At 37.3% G+C, this 18,937-nt stretch overlaps 1 protein-coding gene across 8 annotated transcripts in view; it reads left to right on the top strand.

The window, feature by feature from the left end:
* Positions 1-14,219, top strand: part of SH3BP2 (SH3 domain binding protein 2) — a 40,570-nt gene extending 26,351 nt beyond the window's left edge. For 7 of the 8 annotated variants that reach the window (XM_063336852.1, XM_063336854.1, XM_063336853.1 and 4 more), the window contains 12 exons: positions 718-857; positions 1,950-2,052; positions 4,468-4,585; positions 5,206-5,276; positions 5,678-5,766; positions 7,748-7,813; positions 8,400-8,988; positions 10,115-10,223; positions 10,570-10,625; positions 11,044-11,125; positions 11,372-11,431; positions 11,901-14,219. In XM_063336852.1, coding sequence (XP_063192922.1) covers positions 718-857; positions 1,950-2,052; positions 4,468-4,585; positions 5,206-5,276; positions 5,678-5,766; positions 7,748-7,813; positions 8,400-8,988; positions 10,115-10,223; positions 10,570-10,625; positions 11,044-11,125; positions 11,372-11,431; positions 11,901-12,038 — 1,621 coding nt within the window. In that variant the 3' untranslated portion in view covers positions 12,039-14,219. The remainder of the gene's footprint in view (positions 1-717; positions 858-1,949; positions 2,053-4,467; positions 4,586-5,205; positions 5,277-5,677; positions 5,767-7,747; positions 7,814-8,399; positions 8,989-10,114; positions 10,224-10,569; positions 10,626-11,043; positions 11,126-11,371; positions 11,432-11,900) is intronic. The other variant, XM_063336850.1, reaches the window with a different exon arrangement.
* The last annotated feature ends 4,718 nt before the right edge of the window (positions 14,220-18,937 follow it).

An 18,937-nucleotide genomic window follows, 5' to 3' on the forward strand; every position in this document is an offset into this window, starting at 1 on the left:
TGCTGCAGTTAATCCCTCAACAAAACTCTATCACTTACTTATTCTTTTCAGTATGGGTATTTCAAGTTGCCATCTGAGGCTGGAGAGACTCGTGCTGGGGTAGGTGGGTTGTGCTGTAGGCTCTTGGTTTCCTGTACTGAGCTACACTATTGACTTCCATTATTGTCCCTTTTGGAGAAGGGAGAAGCAAACAGGATCCATTGGATTTCGGTCCACTAAAAGCTTTTCAGTTCTAAACCATCATTCCTTTATCAGAAACTAATTTACTGGAGTTAGTTTGCCTCTTAACAGCAAAGCTCTCTAGCCCTACACCTGAGGATAACAGACCATTTCAATGGTTAGAATTTCCATATATATCAGACAGAAACAACTACTACTAAGAAACTAATTTTCTTGGTAACCTGTTTAAGATGACAGCAGAAAAAGTGGTAACTGCAAAAATACTCAGTGGAGCATGGCATGAATAATTTGTATCAACAACTGTCAATCACTCCTGAGAGCTGTATAAAAATAATTCGGGACTTTTTGCACCATGTTTTTTTATACATTACAAACTTCCTGGAATCTATGAACACCCTGTCTGTGCTACATACTTGACTGCTGAACCATGTTAGTTGTTTGGAAGACTTGTTTAAGGAAACAAGCTTTGTTTCTCGGTACCCCTTCCTTAAAGTAAAATAAAAATATTAAACTGTTTTTAATTATTCTACATTGCAGAACAATGGCCTCGCAGGAGCAGGTCTGGCCAGTCCCAATGAAGGCAATTGGAGCACAAAACCTTTTGACAATGCCTGGAGGAGTGACCAAATCAGGTTATCTTCATAAAAAAGGAGGCACCCAGCTGCAGATCTTGAAGTGTAAGTTGAATGAGGTATTAACTATATTAAATGTTTTAAATGCTTGCCTTTGGGGCCATTAACACATTTCATGTTAGCATACTACTTATTTAAAGTTCTTCCACTTACTTTGTCTGCAATAGATTACAATTTTATTGGAATATATGTATGAAAGACATGATAATATATTTATTGAAAGAATTTCCTTTAGTTTTTTTGGAACTGTAAATCTTAGATGATAAATGTTGTGGTTGTTTTTCTTTTACTTGGTTAAACCTCTTGTCTAGTCCTTCACAAGTAAATAAAGAAATAGATTCCCAGGATATGTATCAATTTAAAAGAATCTTTTCTGAAAGAAATTAGTTCTCAGTTTTTTCCCCAATTGCTTATTCTGTACTGGAAAAAATATCCCCATCTCCTATTGCTGTTGTGAAATGGAGATTTTCTCACTGCCAACATTAGGCTGTTCTTAAAACCAGTAATTTCTTCTGGAATAGAATCTATTTACGTGGAGAAAACTTCGGATTTTAAGTTTGTTTATATGCTATTCATTTGCTGTTCCCTGTTTATAACTAAACTATACTTACATAGTTAAGGACAAAGATTACTGCCTTTGATAAAGGAAGGAATGTTGGCCCCTTTAAAAAAAAAAAAGAAAATAAAAGATTTTATTGGCAGCTTTATGTATTTGAGATGATAGAAGAGAGGGAAGTACCATCGTGGTTTTGGGATGGACATAAATATGTATTTGTAGCCTGTGGCTACCTTTCTCCCATATTGTTTTAGGTTGCATTCTCACATTAGTTTATTCCTCTGTAAAGCAGCACAGGTGGGATCAGACCTGCAATCTCTTATGCTTCTTTTGATGTTATCAGATCAACTGCCTCATTTGAGGGAAGCAAATACTACTCTTAGTCCTGAAACACTCTGAATGGACGGCTTCACCATGTGGCTGGTGATCAACAAGCTCTCACTTAACTAGTTTGTGCTCTTATATAAGGATTACTAAAACCTTAAACAATAATTCTGCCCAAGTTAACAGGTTCTTGTTAACCTTTGGATTTATTTTGCCTTTGGATTTATTTTGCTCACTTGTTGTCTTTGTCTTTTCAGGGCCATTAAGATTTGTGATTATCCATGAGGGATGTATTTACTATTTTAAGAGCAGCACATCTGCATCTCCACAAGGTGCATTTTCTTTGAATGGTTACAACAGGTGAGTGCCAAAGAACTTACTTAACACCTGAGCTCCTTTGATGTAATTCAGGGGGCTGTGGTTTTCATTTCTAACTAAGTTAAACTCAGCTACATCTGTTGTTTGGGTTAAGTGCTGATCTCAGATTCTAAGATATGTATTCCTTTCAAATTGTATAGATGATGTTTCCTGTGCTTTGCAGATGTGTAGCCTTCATCTTTTGTAATTTAACCAGAAAAGATGATAAATTGCAATGGGCTTACTCTTGTTACTGACTTAATGAAGACTTTGCACAGGCAGATACATGTGGATTCTGTCAGAAAAACGATCTTTGTTCTCTGGTGATTTCAATGATCCTCACAAAACTACAAAGGAATATTTATGGAGTTGCTGACTCAGTAACACTAATTAGTGTCAAAATCAAATCAACTACAGGAGTGATAAATGAGAGAATGCATGTGCAAAATGTCAAGACATTTTGCTACAAGTTATAAATCTTGATGTTTGCTTTTTAAGTTGAAGACAAAAATAATGGCTTTCAAGTTAACCAGTACTATCAGAATTTGACTGAGTGCAGTATACGTTCAAGGCCTACTAATAGAAGTCCAACCTAACTTTAGGAAATTGCTGTTGTAATTGATGCTAAGAAAGAACTAATAAGAAAGCGAATGTAGAGTACTATCACATAATTGGTCTGCACTGCTATTCTATTGTATTTGTAAATGTTATTCTTGAACTGCATAATGTTCTCAGAGTTTTGGAATATCTGTTATTAGAATGTGAGAGCTTTCTAACTGACCACAACAATGGCCTATTTTATAGGTATGCAGTTCTAAAACCAAGTCACTCTAAGGCTTCCCTTGACTTTTATTTTGCAGTTTGCATTCAATAGCCTTTATGTGTTAAGAGTGGACAGGAGATGAGGAAGTGCTGTGGTCACTAGTGACTCAAAATGTATAGTGATGCCTATTGCTAGTGTCCCTCCCAGCTGTACCATGGGTATTTCCCACATTAACATCCTTTTAAGCCTTACATTAGTAAAATAACTTAGAGTTCCTTTTGTGGCTTTGTTTTGGACTGGGCAGATGCAGAAAACTACAACCTCCATCTTAAAAGTACGATTGGGGTTCTAAAAAAGATGCAGTTTCTAATTCTGAAATATTTTTGCAGTTGACACGGTTCTTAATGGCAGCTTGAGGATGTTTATTAGATATCTTTTCTTTTTCCTAGAATAGATTAGGCTGGAAAGAACCTCTAAAGGTCATCTAGTCCAACCCCTCTGCAAAGAGCAGGGACATCTTCAATGAGATCATGTTGCTCACAGCCCCGTCCAGCCTGACCTTGAGTGTTTCCAGGGATGGGGCATCTACCACCTCTGTGGGCAGCCTGTGCCAGTGTTTCACCACCCTCACTGTAAAAAACCTTCGTCCTTACATCCTAAATCTCCCCTCTTTTAGTTTAAAACCATTACCCCTTGTCCTATCACAGCAGGCCCCCATCTGTCCCCAACTTTCTTATGAGCACCCTTTAAGTATTGAAAGGCCAAAACAATGTTATTTTGGTTAGGTACCTAACCAAATGTCAAATGTCTCTAATAATATTTTTTCCTACGTTTACAAACCACCTTCCCTAAATATTAAGGATTTATGGAAATACTGTATTATATAAGGAAATCGGTGAGTTTAAAAGTTCAGGAACAAGAAAGAAAGCCCCAATAATGATTGTAAAAGCTTCAACTAGATTTCTCTTCAGCTTATGCTGAGTAAATCTTAGAAATGTTACTTTTAGATAACTCACAGTCTCAGATTTTAGTCTCCTTATTTGTTCCAAAGCCTTATAGCGAGCATTTACAACCAAATTTTTGTGTGTGTAAGGAATTTCCTCATTTGAGACTCCTCTGGGGGGAAAAATCAAAAGAAAGGTATCTAATGCAGTTTGTGAAAGAGGTTGTTATGCATGTTTTAAAATAATAAAGTGCAAGAAAGTTTTTATAAGGGAGAAGTGGAAAAATTAAATTAACTTTTAATGTTAGTTCTCATTTATTTTCATGGACAACCTGTGTTTTGATTTCTACTCTGTGCCTTTCTAAAATAAGGATCACAGACACCCTACGTACTTCTTGCCATGGTGTGAAGCTTGTGAATTAATACAATTCATTAAAACTATTGAACAGGTGAAAACATCCATTTATAAGTTTAGCTCGTGGTTTAATAGTGCTTTTTCTACTGTCAGCGCTCTTGCATTGTCCTTTCTACCACTTTAATGTCCTTTCTGCGACTTCAGTCCCCCACATCTGGGAATTTTGATGGTGTTTTCCTGGGCTTGGGGGTTGTTTTTGTTAAGGCAAAACTGGCCGGTAAAACTGCTTTCTATCAGAGCTTTATGACTTGCAGAGCAGAGTTAAGCTTTTTATGTATTGGTTGTTCTTCTTCTCAGGGTTATGCGGGCAGCTGAGGAGACAACATCAAGCAATGTGTTTCCTTTCAAGTTAGTTCACATTAGCAAGAAGCACAGGACGTGGTTTTTTTCAGCTTCTTCTGAAGATGAAAGAAAGGTAACTTTCTTCTTCTTTTTGCAATACAATTTTCCTTGAAGCAGAAAGCGAATCTTGGACTTCCCTAAAATCTAAACGAACTGGATGTGTAGCTGTCACTGAAATTTGTATACCTAGTTCTTTGGACTCCTCTGAAAATCACATCTGAAGTTTTAACTATTAATTTAGAGTTAGTTCAACTTGTAATTTAGGGAATGGCTGTAAGTGACCTACTAGATAGCATGTGTTTCTCCATATTGCTCAGTTTATTTTTAGCCAAGGAACAAATATTTGTATGTTAAACCTTTGATGAAGTATGAATACTCTTGAGTGAAATCTCTCGCCCATAAACATACTATGAACAAGTACCTGGCTTTAGAAATAACAGCTTGAAATTCGCAAACTGAAATTTTAATATTTTAACATGTTCTTATAGCATTTTAGATAGTCAAAACACTTTGACTGGTAAGTCCTCTCGATGCATGTATCAAGTCATGAATAAATACTATTTCAATGTTTCTTGCAATGTTTCAAGGTTCCTTGCACAGATACTCTGCTCCTACAGAGGACAGACACTGTGCATCTTTGTTTAATGATTTAAAGATGGATGTGTCGAATTCTGTATTTTTATTCTTATTTAGAATTGGATGCTGTCCCTGAGGAGGGAAATTGATCACTACCATGAGAAGAAAGAAACAATAACAGAATTCAGGTATCAACCCTTAATTTCTATTTGCTTTTTATCCCTTTTGCACTAGCTCTTGGCAATAGTGCTTTACGCCCTTTGCACCTACAAGCAATTTACTGTTAAATAAAAACAGGTGCAGTAAGGTCAAAGAGTGAAAGGCCTTCCTAATACATAGTTTAAATAATACCAAGACAAAAATAAATCTTTTTACTAAGAGAGCTTTAAATGTCAGCTTTGTGTAAAAGAAATAAACACTTCAAAGTGACAGCAGCAACATACCTTGCTGTTATTTGGGAAATAGGAATAGATTGCTTTTGCTTTTCCAGCCTTGCTTTCCAGTGGTACAGTCCTGCTAACAGACATGTTTACTGTCCCGAGACACATAGCACAGTGATGCAGCAGGTACTCTGTCTTTTCTTTTGCAGTGACTCTGGTTCTGATGCAGACAGTTTCTATGGCTCAGTAGAACGTCCCATTGATATCAAGTATTCTCATCATTCAGCAGACAATGAAGGTGACAAATTTAGACACTGCTAAATAAGACTTATTTATTTACTTATTAATTTGCTTACTTATTTCTTCTGGATTCTGCAGGAACTATTCCTGTAGCTTAATCAAACTGATCCATTTTGCACTATAAATTCTTGTTTTTACAAGGTGTGTAGTTGTAATTTTAAATCAGAAGCAGATACTGTGTGCCATAAACCATTCATAAAAATAAACGATAACTAAAGAAATACAGATCTTTCAAGGAGGTATCTTGACACTCTAATAATACTATTTAAAATTTTTATGAAGACTGCATGTCGAAAAGTTTGTAGATCTCGCAAAAAAGATAAAACTTTTGAGTACGTCCGTAGGTCATATTGTGGAAATACAAAGTGGTCTTTATATGATGATTGAATATTATTCACAATAATTTAATATAATTATAATAATGGAATATTAGTCACATAAAAGTATGTTCTGAAAACATGTGGAGACAATGCAGTAAAACATTGTGGAGCTAGTTACCTCCTATCTAGACTGTGAAATTAATTCAGCTGTCCTGCAAAACAAGCAGTCACCCACACTGGGATGTTTTGGCTTCTGTGTTGTGGTCTGTTTAGTACGAAACAGAACTGATCATCCCTCCAGCTCAGGAAGATCTCGCGTCAGGCATAGGATGGGCCTATGTAAAATGCATAGGCTAACATTCTTCAATGACTTTCAAACTGAGTAACTTTTTAAAGTAAGGCTCTAAAAATCTCATTCTTAGCATAGCCTTTTTTATTCAAAGTTTAATACCTGTTTGTTGCTGTAGCTGTTTCACAGTAAATGGTTTGGGCTGAGTGTATTTATTTTTTTTAATTAGAAGCGAGGACATTACAGGAAGCCTGTCAGATAGGCATTCACAACATATTTCAGCAACTGACTTCGTATTGAAGAGATGTGTTAGTAAAATCCTCACGGTTCAACATAGTTCCTTTACTAGGCCATTTCCCATCTGCCCTTTCAGATTTCTAACGGCGGGGTTGATTGGAGCAAGTACTCTCATTTCCTGAAAGGAAATTCCTGACTATTTTTCCTGACTAGGACAGAAAGGCAGGAGTGAGTCTTTTTAGGAAATCCGGTTCAATTGCTGCAAAGCAGAGGAAAACAGACTCATCAGCATTTTGTGTAGGATTGTAGTTTAGTACTTCTGTGTTTATGGGAGGGAAGGGTTGTATGCAATACAAATTATGTTAAGAGGCCTAGCATGAGTTTAAGTTAGGAAAATTAGAAGAGCTAACTGATTTTTATCAGATATTCTTACCTTTTTTTTTTAAATCCATTTATCTGGGGAAATAATGCATATTGTCCTTGAGGCTCCTATCATAGTCAATTCTGAGAAATGACTGCCTAGAAGTAGCGTGTTTTTCATGTCTTGATTATTCTGCCTTAGGGTTAAAGACAACATTGAAACCACTTAAGCCATTTGTTGTGGTGCATTTGTTTTTTGTTGTTGTTGCCAGAGCGAGGCAAAAGAATTAATTGTTTTGTAGATCACTAGGCTTGCTTAAGCTTCTGTATTGCAAAATCATCAATGTTTCTGTGTTAGGGTTAGATTTTGGGGATTATTTTCTTCTAGCTGGTTTTGCCAGTGCTTCTATGTAGTTGTGCCTCTGCGACTGATTTGAATTTTTTTCAGGAAGGCTATAACACTAGAAAATGTTACCGGAAAGTAAACTTTAACTTGAAAAATGGAAAAAATTTCATGTGCAGCGTAATTCATCTCCCACTGTTGTAAGCAACGGCTTTCTTAGTTGGCATCAAAGTTTAAGGGAAAAACTGTTCTAAATAGCAGAGGCGTGGACCAGAATTTTTAACTATGTTTTTCACCTCTTTAAAAAAACAAACAAAAAAAAACTAACAAAAACTGAAAAAATATTTGTTTATTAAAAAGCAGTAAGTACTCAAGACTCTTTGTTCCAGGAGTACTTATCAGAGTCTGACACATTGATTTTTATCTGCAGATTATGACCAGGAGGAAGAGGATGAATCTTACTTACAGCCAGATACTTCTGACATAGTGAAGGATGGTATGAGATTTCTTTCTTTCCCTTTGCAAAAGGCCCCATCCCTGTGAAAGGCCACCAGTGAAGGCAACATTCATGTATAATGCCAGATTATTATTTTGGCTTGGTCATATCTTAAGCATTGCAGGTGGTAAAATAACTGAAGTAATGCACAGATATCTAATCTTGAGAGGTATTTAGGGTCAAAAGTTCCTGGTAACAGCAATAACAATTTACAGAAAGTGTTACATGCCTTTAAGGGCATGTTTTCTTGCAGGCCGCCTTCCCTGAAGGGCCTGTATCTGGCCATCAGCCTGGAGGAGGGGTAATGCTTTTAATGTAGTCTCTTTTTCTTTATTTTTAGCAAAGGGAAAACTCTTTACGAAGTTGTCATAAGCCATGCCTGAATAAAAATTGCAGGAGTTTATTACACGTAGCATTCAGAATTGTGCTGAAAGTTGAATGTTTATCCAGCATTTTGGGTACTGTCAGACCAGATGCCAATGAAACATCTTAAATCACATAGAAAATAAATTTGAAAAGTCTTGTTTCTTGACATACTGTATTTCCCCTCAGTGTGTCATGTTTTTTTGATGTTTTCTTTCTGTAGATATGGTCCTGCCCCCAGCCTACCCGCCTCCGCCAGTTCCTCACATCAGAAAAGCTGCCTACTCAGAATCAAGGGCAAATTCCTTTGCTGGCAAATCTACTGTGCCAGTACCACCACCACCTCCTAAAAGAAGCTTACCTGATATCAAACTAGAGGATCACTTAAATGTGAGAGAACCCCAGTTACAGTGCCGAGCTGAACCTAATCTAAAGATTCAATCCTCAAGCCGGAGACTAAGTGAACAGCTGCCTCCTGTACCCCCTTTACCTCCTTTCAAAAAGCCTGTGTGTGTCAAAGAATCTTGTTCATTGCCTCCAGAGCCCCTGCCTCTAGCTCAAGTTCTTCCTACTCCAGAAGGATGCGAGAAGCTAAAAACCTTAAACCTTTCGCTGCGAACTCCTCCTCCACTACCAAGCAGTAAACCCAAGCTATCACAGTTTACTGAAAAACCAACAGAGCCCAAAGTGCCAAGAGAACATGGTAAACCTGGGCTGTTTGTGCCACCAGTGCTCCCAAAACCACCTGTGCCAGGCCACCAGCCCCCTGGAATCAAGCCTAGACCAGAGAAGTCTTCATGTCCCCAGTTACAGTAAGTATGAAAATACAATGCGCTATTAAATTTTTTCCATTGTGTATTAGTTAACTTGTTGACAAACATATGTCGATATGAATCTGAGAAGTCTGTTTCTCTTCCCTGCACCATCCCTTACAGTATTGTGCTTTTTTGCCTCTGTATTTATTGTTTAAAAATTTTGCAATCAGTTTACCTTCTGAAATAGTTCAGTAAGAAATAGTAGATAAACTAAAAAAAAAAAAAAAAAAAAAAAACAAAACAAACAAACAAAAAAAAAAACCCCAACCACCAAAATTTTGGGTTCACTTGTTTTCAGGTCTATTTTAAACACTTAAAAGCCTTTGATTGCAGTGAACAAGAAGCCTTAATATCAGAACCTCAATGAACCGTAAAAACAGTTTTGGGCTTCTGTAGAAACAGGAAATGTGTTTCATTTTATATTAATGTCAGCTTTAGTAAGGGATGTGGAACTAGTTATGGTGGTAAGTCAGATGAAAATATTTTTGTCCATTGGATTGTTTAGCAGCCCTGAAGAACAAGTAATAAACTCTGTAGGACTGTACAAGAAAGACACTGATACACTGGCGTGAGTCCAGTGGAAGGCCAGCAAGATGTTTGGTCTGTAGCACAGATACGTGAGAAGAGACTGAGAGAACTGGATTCATTCAGCCTTTATAGGAAGGCTAATGAGAGATCACTGCTGTCTACAACTACTTAATGGGTAGGGTGGAGAAGGGAGAGCAACTTTGGAGGTCTGCAGTGATAAGGTAGAGGCAACAGGCAGAAGTCACAACCTGGGAGATTACAGCTAGATAGTAGGAAAAACTTTTTGCCGTGTTGGATGGTGAAACATCAAAACAGGTTGCTGTGGAGAGGCTGTGGAACCTCCATCCTTAGAGATACTCAAAACTTGGCTGGGCGTGGCTACCTGAGCTACCTGATCTAGTTGGACCTACTTTGAGCAGTAACTTGGACTAAATGATCTCTAGAGGTCCCCTTGCAACCTAAATTAATCTGTTATTTGGGGGCTAAACTGAAAGTTGCTCTTCAGTTCTAGTTTTATTATCCCTTTAGTGTTTTGTGTATATTTGTTCTGTTTTCCTGAGGAGATGTCCTTCAGTTTTTGATCTGTTTCTGCCAGGAGATCACCACCAGATGGACAGAGTTTTAGAAGCTTCTCATTTGAAAAACCAGCACTACCCTCCAAGCCAAACCAACCTGATGATGATTCTGATGATGACTATGAAAAAGTAAGATCAAGCAGATGAGCCGTTCTCAAGGAGAATTTTTTTCTTGCTTATGTGTAGTTTAGGGAACTTTTAAAATGCATATTTCAGGAAAAAAATATCTGAAAACACATTGCTGTGTGATTTTTTTTTTTTTTTTTTTTTTAATTTTTTTGAGCTTTAAGGAATGCCTTGATAAACTCTGTATTTTAATATCGGATGTAAAGGAGGAAGAAACATAAAGTAAAGATTAAATCACCACTAATAATTTCAGATACTGATGGCTGTAGCTTATTTGCATAAAAAGTTGCTAGCATTTTGAGTTGTCATTGACTTACATGGTGATTTATTTTCTTCATATTTTTTACAGGTTGGGCTGCCTGCTTCAGTATTTCTTAATACCTCTGAATCCTTCGAAGTTGAAAGGTAGGATGTGACTTTAAAACATTGCTTAGAAGTCCTGCAAAAACCTGCACTGAATAGTAGTCCAAAGATAATTTTGATAGGTACAGCTTGTGTTTAAAAACATAATAAAAGTATTTAAATTCCTTTAATATGGCAATTGCTTTTTAAGGGAGTTAGTTCAGTGCTCATGCATCAATTGAAAATGCATGCTACTTGCAAAGGGATTTTGCTCCATCTGGAGAAGGTTGTTCTGCCAGGATGCTAGATGGGACAGAAAGCCAGATCTTCTGTGCTGTGTGGCTGATTCAGATGCTAGAACCGTGAAATTCTTTCAGCTATGATGTACTATGAATTATTGAAACTGAAATAGAGGTTTATCATAAGAATTTTAAGAATCTAGGCATTTTACTAACACATGTAACTGCTGTATTGTTTTTAGGACATTTAAAGCTAGTAGCCCACGGAGACAACCACAAAACGGATTGTACTGTATTAGGAACTCATCTACTAAGCCTGGAAAGGTAACTGGCAATTGCTGAATCTACCCCCAAAAACCTTTTTGATTTAGAGATACTGTATCTTACGTATTATAAAGTACTTAACAATTTAGATGTGCTCTTTCCTTAAACCAAGAAAATCTGAGACAATCACTATGGTAACTTCAGTGATTGATTGTTTTTTTTAGGCTGGATTGTAACTAATTCCTTAATACATTGACTTAGAGCTTATTAGCATAGGCTGAATACGTTGCATTTTTCTTCTTCAAGGTATTGGTTGTATGGGATGAATCTGCAGAAAAAGTGAGAAACTACAGGATCTTTGAAAAGGTTAGCAGCTGCGCTATGACTGTATGTGTATATATGTGCATGTATATATCAATGAATTTCGTGTGTATATATGTGTATAAAGTGTGCATGTGTATAGGTATATATTGGAACTAATAAGTCAAAGTCTAAACATCTTCCCATTCCTAAAAGTTAAAATAGCTCTTTTAGAAATATCTGGTCTAGGATGAGAGTTTGAGTACTCAGATCTGGGCTTTCTAGTTGCTGTATCATGCAACAGACAAACTAGCTGTAAATGTTCAAATCTAAACTTCAGCTCCAGTGAAATCCTAAAGGATGGAATAGTAAATTCCCAAGTTCAATTTGGTTGTCCTTGTGTGACTACTTTGCAAAGCAGTAGATTGTTTGAAAGAGCTTCTTAGTTCTGATGATGATGGTTTGGGATTTTCTTTAAACACTGAGTTTGGAAAAATTACTGTCAATGATTACGTATGTTTTTGTTCTACAACAGGATTGCAAGTTTTACCTGGATTCCGACATCATGTTTTTGAACATGGGAAGTTTGGTCGAATACTATAGCACTCATGTCTTACCTAGTCACGACAGCCTGATTCTTCGGTGTCCTTATGGTTACTCTAAACCAAGGTGACATGACTGGCATAATTCACTGACACTTAGGACAAATGGGTTCCCTACCGCCCTTGAATTAAGTGCGGACTCCTGCCGCTCTTGGACATCCCAGTGTTTGCACACAGAAACTGTATTTGTTTCAACCACTTATTCTCCCATGAATTGTATATAGACTCCACTTAATGAACTCTTGGTAAAACCTTACAATCCAGATCAGTGGATTTTATGGTCTTTTATTTTAAAAAGATCTGAACTGATTATGCTGTGAAAGCTGTCTATGGTACCTACACCTTTTAGAAAACTGCTGCTATTACTAATATCCTTGGAAAGTGGAAGATGGACGTGAACAAAGAAGTGGTCTGAATACAACCAATACAGAAAAGAGAAACTTCCAAAATCAGAGTCCGCTTGTGACAGGGAATACTAATACTCTGACTTGAAGATATTACTCCTTAAGTCAGCACTGGTGCTTAACTGAGAGGTTTTTGTATTACTTGTACAGTTGACTTGTAAATATTGAAGACTTATGTGCGAATAATTTGGTTTACTATAGGTAAAGATGATTAGGAAATATGGCTTTTTTGTTAAGCCACCTCATACATAAATGTTACTTCTGATTATGATGTCTGCAGTAATTAACATCAGAGTACTGGCCAACTGATACGGTTGTGGCATCCCACATATTACTTAATGACATGCACTTCAGATAGGCGTGCAATAATATTGACTTGGCTTTCACGGGAGCCCTGTTACTTAGTTTTGAACTGGAAGGGTAGGTGCCACTAGTATTTTTAATGGGTATGGGAAAAGAGAAAGGACTACTTAATCTTAAGGGGGAAGGGAGGGAGTCTTCTGAGTACCCCAAATTCTGACTAGCAGTCTTCTCTCACATTGCCATCATCAAAGGTTCTTTAAAACAAAACACACAAAAAACCCTGAAGCCACGAGTCTGATGCTACTATCGCTCCATAAATCTTTGTGGTCAGTCTCTTAGGATGAGGTTGTCAGCCCATTGCATTCTGTTCTGTTCTAGGGCAAAACATACTGCCCTGGTCCACTTCTTGTAATTCAACATGGACTTTTCCATTATTAAAATCACTACTCAGTTTGCAGTTGCAAGCAAAATAAAATCTGTTTTTAACATACTATCAGCACTATCAGTGATAGGCATGAGCAGGGTGCTTGTAATATTTGTTCCCTAATATTTTGGGGACGGGTATCCTAAAACCAAGGGCTTGATATTTATGCCAAAATTACCCTGTTCCTAAGCTTTAATAAAGAGGAGAAATTTATTTTAATGACCTGTTAAGTAACTTTGTTGATTTAAAAGTACTGCTATAATGGTCTCATAGCTCTAATAATGTTTACAAGACTTGTAAAAACAATTTAAAAAAAAAAAAATCCTGTCACTCCTGAAACAGGAGAAGGTATCTAGCTTCTATCAGTCTGAATCTGTATCTATAAACTTGATTTTTTTTTCTGTTACTTTTTCAAAGTTTATATGTGTCGGCTTTAATCTTGTTACAATTAGGTGGTTATAACTTTAAAAACATAAACAAAACCATTACAGAGTAAGAATTTTCTGTTTCTGTAAACAGTAAATCAGGATTTAATCCCTAAGGGATTTTCCTTAATAAAGAGATGCAATATTAGGACCATACGTAGGAATATAGGCAAGAAACACTGCCTCTATCTTTTGCAAGAGACAACGACATACACAGTATCAGTCTTTTGATCTCTCTTCCCACTGGAGTAGGGTTTATGTGCATAAGGAATATGCAGTAATTAAACGTCAGGTTCTGTTGAATATTGGATATTTTAAGTTTCTAATTCCTTTTATTTTAAATGAGTATCCCTGTGGTTCACTACCCTGATATGATCCACTTTGTAAAGAAGGCTCAGCCAACAAAGCATTTAAAAATGTGTTTTGGTGTATAGATATATGTATATCAGAGCAAGCTCTACTTTCTTGCAGTATTTACACATACTGTTTACAGAGTAAATATTTCTCTGTCGGAATAATTGACTTCATTGTGTCATGACAGTCATACCTACAGTATGCTATCTTTGGGGCTCTAGTCAGATATTTAATTTTTTTTGCAACCGTATACTCTTAAGATTTTTAAACTGTAAAAATATGTAATCCAATAGATATAAAACATAACACTGTCTTTACCCTGTGTAATACAAGATTTGCAAATATGTAGATTTTTATATTGATTTCCTTTTTTATATAAATGTATATATTTCTAAATTGGATAAACTTTCAATGCTGGTTCACCTAATTTTGTGCCGTCGTCTTTAACTTCATGTTTGTGTGTTTTAATGCTTTTGTTTGTAGTTGTGTTAAATAGTGCTTGATTCTTCTAACCATGAAGTTTGAGGAATTAGTTTTTAGCCCCCTTAAGAAGCAAATCTTCATGTAAGCAACACTATCAGCAATTGGGCATTCTGGTCATCAGACAGTGTGGCTGGGGGTGGAAATTACCTATTTTCCATTTACTTCAAAGTTTCCTGAGTGCAGGGTTGAGAACTGAAGCATTCATTTTATCTATGGACACAAAAACACAAGTACAACCATAATAATAAAAAAAAAAAAGGCATCTCGGAGGAACAGGAACATTTGAGCAAGAAAGCCAGGTCTCCAAAGGCGTTCTTCAGCAGCTTGCTTGAGAAAAGAGGACCTTCCAGTTTCCCAGCACCTAATAGCCCTTCTGCTCAAGAGACGTCGGTGTAAGCTGGTTGGTTCCCATCTGCAGGTTAGTACGAAGTACGGTACGCTTACAACCTCATAGACTTACATCTCTGACGTCTCCAGAATTCAAGGTAGGTGGTATAGAGAGAAGTGTAAAAGCAGTATTTGGTATGCCAAAAAAAAAAGCAGTTTGTGAGTTTGGTAATACCCAAGTCAAAAATAATTGATGCTAGTTTGGAAAGAGTCTTGTGTCTTGTATCTAAACTTCCAAGAAGAAGTGTTACACGTGATGTTTGGGGGGGGATTGCTCTTCTAAGGCGGGGGGGGGGAAATTAGAATGCTTTTGAAAATAAAAATTTCAACAAGGGACTGTCAATCAATAGGGAGTGTATCATAGAAAAATTGTCTGGATATCAGTTTACTTTTTATGACAAAAAAGGTGCTTTGTGTCAGCAGTCAGGTATTGCCTAGTTCAGAACTTCCGTTTTTACAAGAATGCCAATAAGCACCGAGGGTATTCATGGCCTCTGGTGCTTCACGCTTTGTAAAGTTCAAAAGGGCTGTAAAGATTTCCTGAAGCTTTAACTGTGATTATTTTGAATTTGGGGACATCTGCTGGTCAGCCTGTTCCACGCAGGGTTCAAGCAACAGGAATGTAACTGCTAAGCATGTGTGTAGAAGTCGTTTGGGTAGAAATCAATCTGACGTGACTTCAGACAGAAGCTAGAGATAAAAGCTTAACTTCAGGTGGAAACTTGGTGGGCCAGGTCTTTGAAACTTAGGACATCTTTTCGCTCATCTTTCTCACATAAGCAGCAATGTTATTTAGCAAAATTACTCATCTGAATGTCTTTTAACCTAGATGAGAATGAAATTAATTGCATTTTATATTTCTGTGTCTAAATTATTCTTAAGATATACTTTGAGGTGGAATTTACATAATGGCCATCTGAGCACCACCTAAATTACCTACCTCATGAAGCATTAAAGAGTTGTGAACATTAAATACTTTACCTAGCAGCAAGCAAATCGCATGATGTTGCAATAGTTTCTATTTTACTAAATAGTCAACTCCTTGAAGTCAAGGAGGTGGGTTTTTTAGCAAGGGGAGTGCTTGAGATGACTGTGATTACAACCCCTTAAACAGAAGAGCTCATAGTTCTTTTACTATAAATACTTCAAGTACAAAAATACCAAACAATAAATGCTACTAAAACTTTTAGAGTGGATAGCGTTTGAGCTCACTTTAAAACTGGGTGAAGTGATTAAGTTCAGTGGGCTTAGGGTACATAGCAAGTTTTGTAGCATAGCCAGACCCAAAATCTATTCCTCTGGGGCTTCCATTCCTCTATCTTAATTACAGGACAGTCATCACTATCCCTCACCTGTACCTCCTTCCTTACCCGCTTCCCTGGTAACTAGATGCTGTAATCCAACCTCTCAGGTTCATGGCATGGCCCTAGTGGGCATATAATCTTACAGATATCAAAGAATCATTTGTAATGTAATTTCATTCATGCATAACTTCACTGGGGCTGGTTTGCACAGAAATTACAGTAACAACTGTTTGCAAGATTAGATCTCTGGATATATAAAACTAGGGAAAAGCATGTAACCCTCCTTTGAGTTACCACTTTTTCTGCCTTTTGACAACCATTTCGTACCAACTCCCTCTGTGCCCAGTCTTGGCACAATTGGTTCTTGTATTGGGAGGCTGATGTGCGCTTAAATCCTGACCTTGAAAGCTTTTTGCATGGATGGAGTTTTGTACTGGTACGTACTGTGAAAGGTATGCCACAGGAGCACAGAGGGAAAAAAAGGGGTCTATTCCATGTAAACTCATTAAAGGGTTTTATTACAGGACAAATAAGGACAGATGTACCAGGTGTGGCCTCACAAACTGTCTGCTTTAGGCTTCAGTGATTACATTGTGCTTTAATTTATACTGTGCTAATATTCACGCGTATTTATTTTTCCAAGTAAATGCCAGCCACACCTTAACCATGGGAGTACTGCTGAAAATGTGCCTTTTTAAATGCAGTTTAACGGCATTCACAATTTGATAGTCTACTACTACAAAGCGTCTCCCAAGGTTAATTAATTTTTTCCAGTATATAATAGTAATAAGAAGAATATGAAATACTTTACAATATTTTTCTTATGTTTCTCAGCCCTCCTCATTACTTTGAACTTGCCCTAGTATCTTTTTTTCTTTTTTCTTTCTTTGTTTTACTCTGCTGGGTCTGTTTTTAAGTCCTACCTCTCCAAAAGTTTGAATTTCTGTTAGCGGCACTTTTCGCTCTCCTGCTACTAAGGATGAAGGTGTCATTAGAGAGCAGCTAAAAACAATCTCAGCAGCTCTAGTGACACTGGAATTAATATAGAAGCAGCTCGCAGAGAACATACATCTAGAGGGCACGTGATGCTTAGGAAGTCATAAATGTTGCAATTAAAAGAGTCGGCTTTACTTGGAAAAGGGTTTTGGAAAAACAAACGCAAACCTCCACAAAGAACACTGTGATGTTAAAAGAGAACATTGATTGCTTGAGTTCCTTTGGGTTTAAGCAGTCATTGCACCTTCGGTTGTGTTCAATTGAAACTGTTAATAACTAGCTTGAATCATGAAGCTAGATTTACATTTAATCTCAATAGTGTATACGAAGTTGCCTGTGCCCCCCTGAGCATAAAGTCAGTATTTTTCAAATGTAAAGCCAAAGTGGCCTCTTAGTTTAATAGGTTGTAGAAAATCTGGCAACGTTTCGTATCAGCTTGTTTCAGCTGCGCTGTCCTTTCCCCACCTGCTGCTTCAGTTCTCTTAATTTTTATTTTTTACAGCTCAAATAAACTGCAGATGTGTTTGTGGTGGAGGGAGATGAAAGTAGACCAGAACACATTTATTTTTTCCTCCATGTAGTTGTTCCATCGAATGTTTCTCAGATATATATACACATGAGAGGTTGTTTCTACATACTATTTTCAAATCCTTACATAAATCAGTAAAATTAAAAAAAGCAGCTTCCTTCTGCGATGAATATGATTGCAGCTGGGACAAAAATAAAGCTTGTAATAGTATTTCTTAGTACCTTACCTACACTGAGTGACTTCAGTAATACTACACATAAGCCATGAGATATTATTAATGCTGTTTATAGACAGCTGAAATTAAGATAACCCATTACATCATTTTTAAAAAGGCATTTATGTTCAATGATTTCAAAAACAATCCCTCACGAGCTTTTCATCTGTAGGGCTGCTCTTGGGTTATTTTGTACCCCAAGATGATTTGTGTGTGTCTGTGCACCCCTTCCCGCTGCTCCAAGTCTGGTGTGACTCATTAGGGACTGGCTTTTACTTTGCTGGCACCTGACAAGGAAGTTGCAATACTAAGACTCTGTTTTTGAAGGCCCGTGGCAAAACTAGCAGAGAATTCATGTGCTGGCATTGTTTTATTTAGAGGAACCAGAACTTTGTTGGAGAAGTGGAGTAAAAGGTCTGCGTGAGACGAAAATGAATGATGACAGTAGGGAAGCAAGTCCTGCCCACTCAACAGACTGTCAGAACGGTTCTGGGAGGCCAAGAGGGAAAGATCTATTTTGATACTGTCACTCCCAGTTTACAGGTAAGAAAACTGACGTGGAACTGCTTACGTGGGATGAGTGCATCCTATATAAAGGAAAAAATAAATCTCCTGATGCCAGATTTGTGACGTCAGCCTAGCACTGTGCTTCTCACAGGTAGCTGTAAATGATCATTGAGGAGTGCTAATGCCAGGTAAAGAGGTCAGTTGCATAAAAATAATTGTACAGTAGTATTTTTCTGATACCCAGTAAAGCCAAACTAAAATAATTTGTAAATGAATACATTCGCATTGACTTTTTTATTTGAGACTGATGCGTGTTGATTCCAGTGCTGCTGATGCTTGAGCCTCCTAAGGAGTACAGCTTACTGTGGATGAGGCAGCAATGGGAATGTCTGTTCTGCTTAAACAATACTGTGTTCCGACACCTCTCGTGGGGAGGTGGTGGTATTCTTCTGCTTTGTGAAGGGCCAGTAACCATTCTCCAGGACACATGCAGCAAGTGCAAGCTTCCTGGCAACAAGCTTGTCTTGGTCATTTTCTTAGACCCTCGCCAGCAGTGTAAAGATCTTAAAAGGGTCAGATACCACAGTCTGAAAAATGCTGCATGGATTCATATTGTACCTTTTGTTGTAGCTGTAATGCT

The sequence above is a fragment of the Chroicocephalus ridibundus genome, chromosome 5 (assembly GCF_963924245.1).
Source record: "Chroicocephalus ridibundus chromosome 5, bChrRid1.1, whole genome shotgun sequence".
In the NCBI taxonomy this organism is placed as follows: domain Eukaryota; kingdom Metazoa; phylum Chordata; class Aves; order Charadriiformes; family Laridae; genus Chroicocephalus; species Chroicocephalus ridibundus.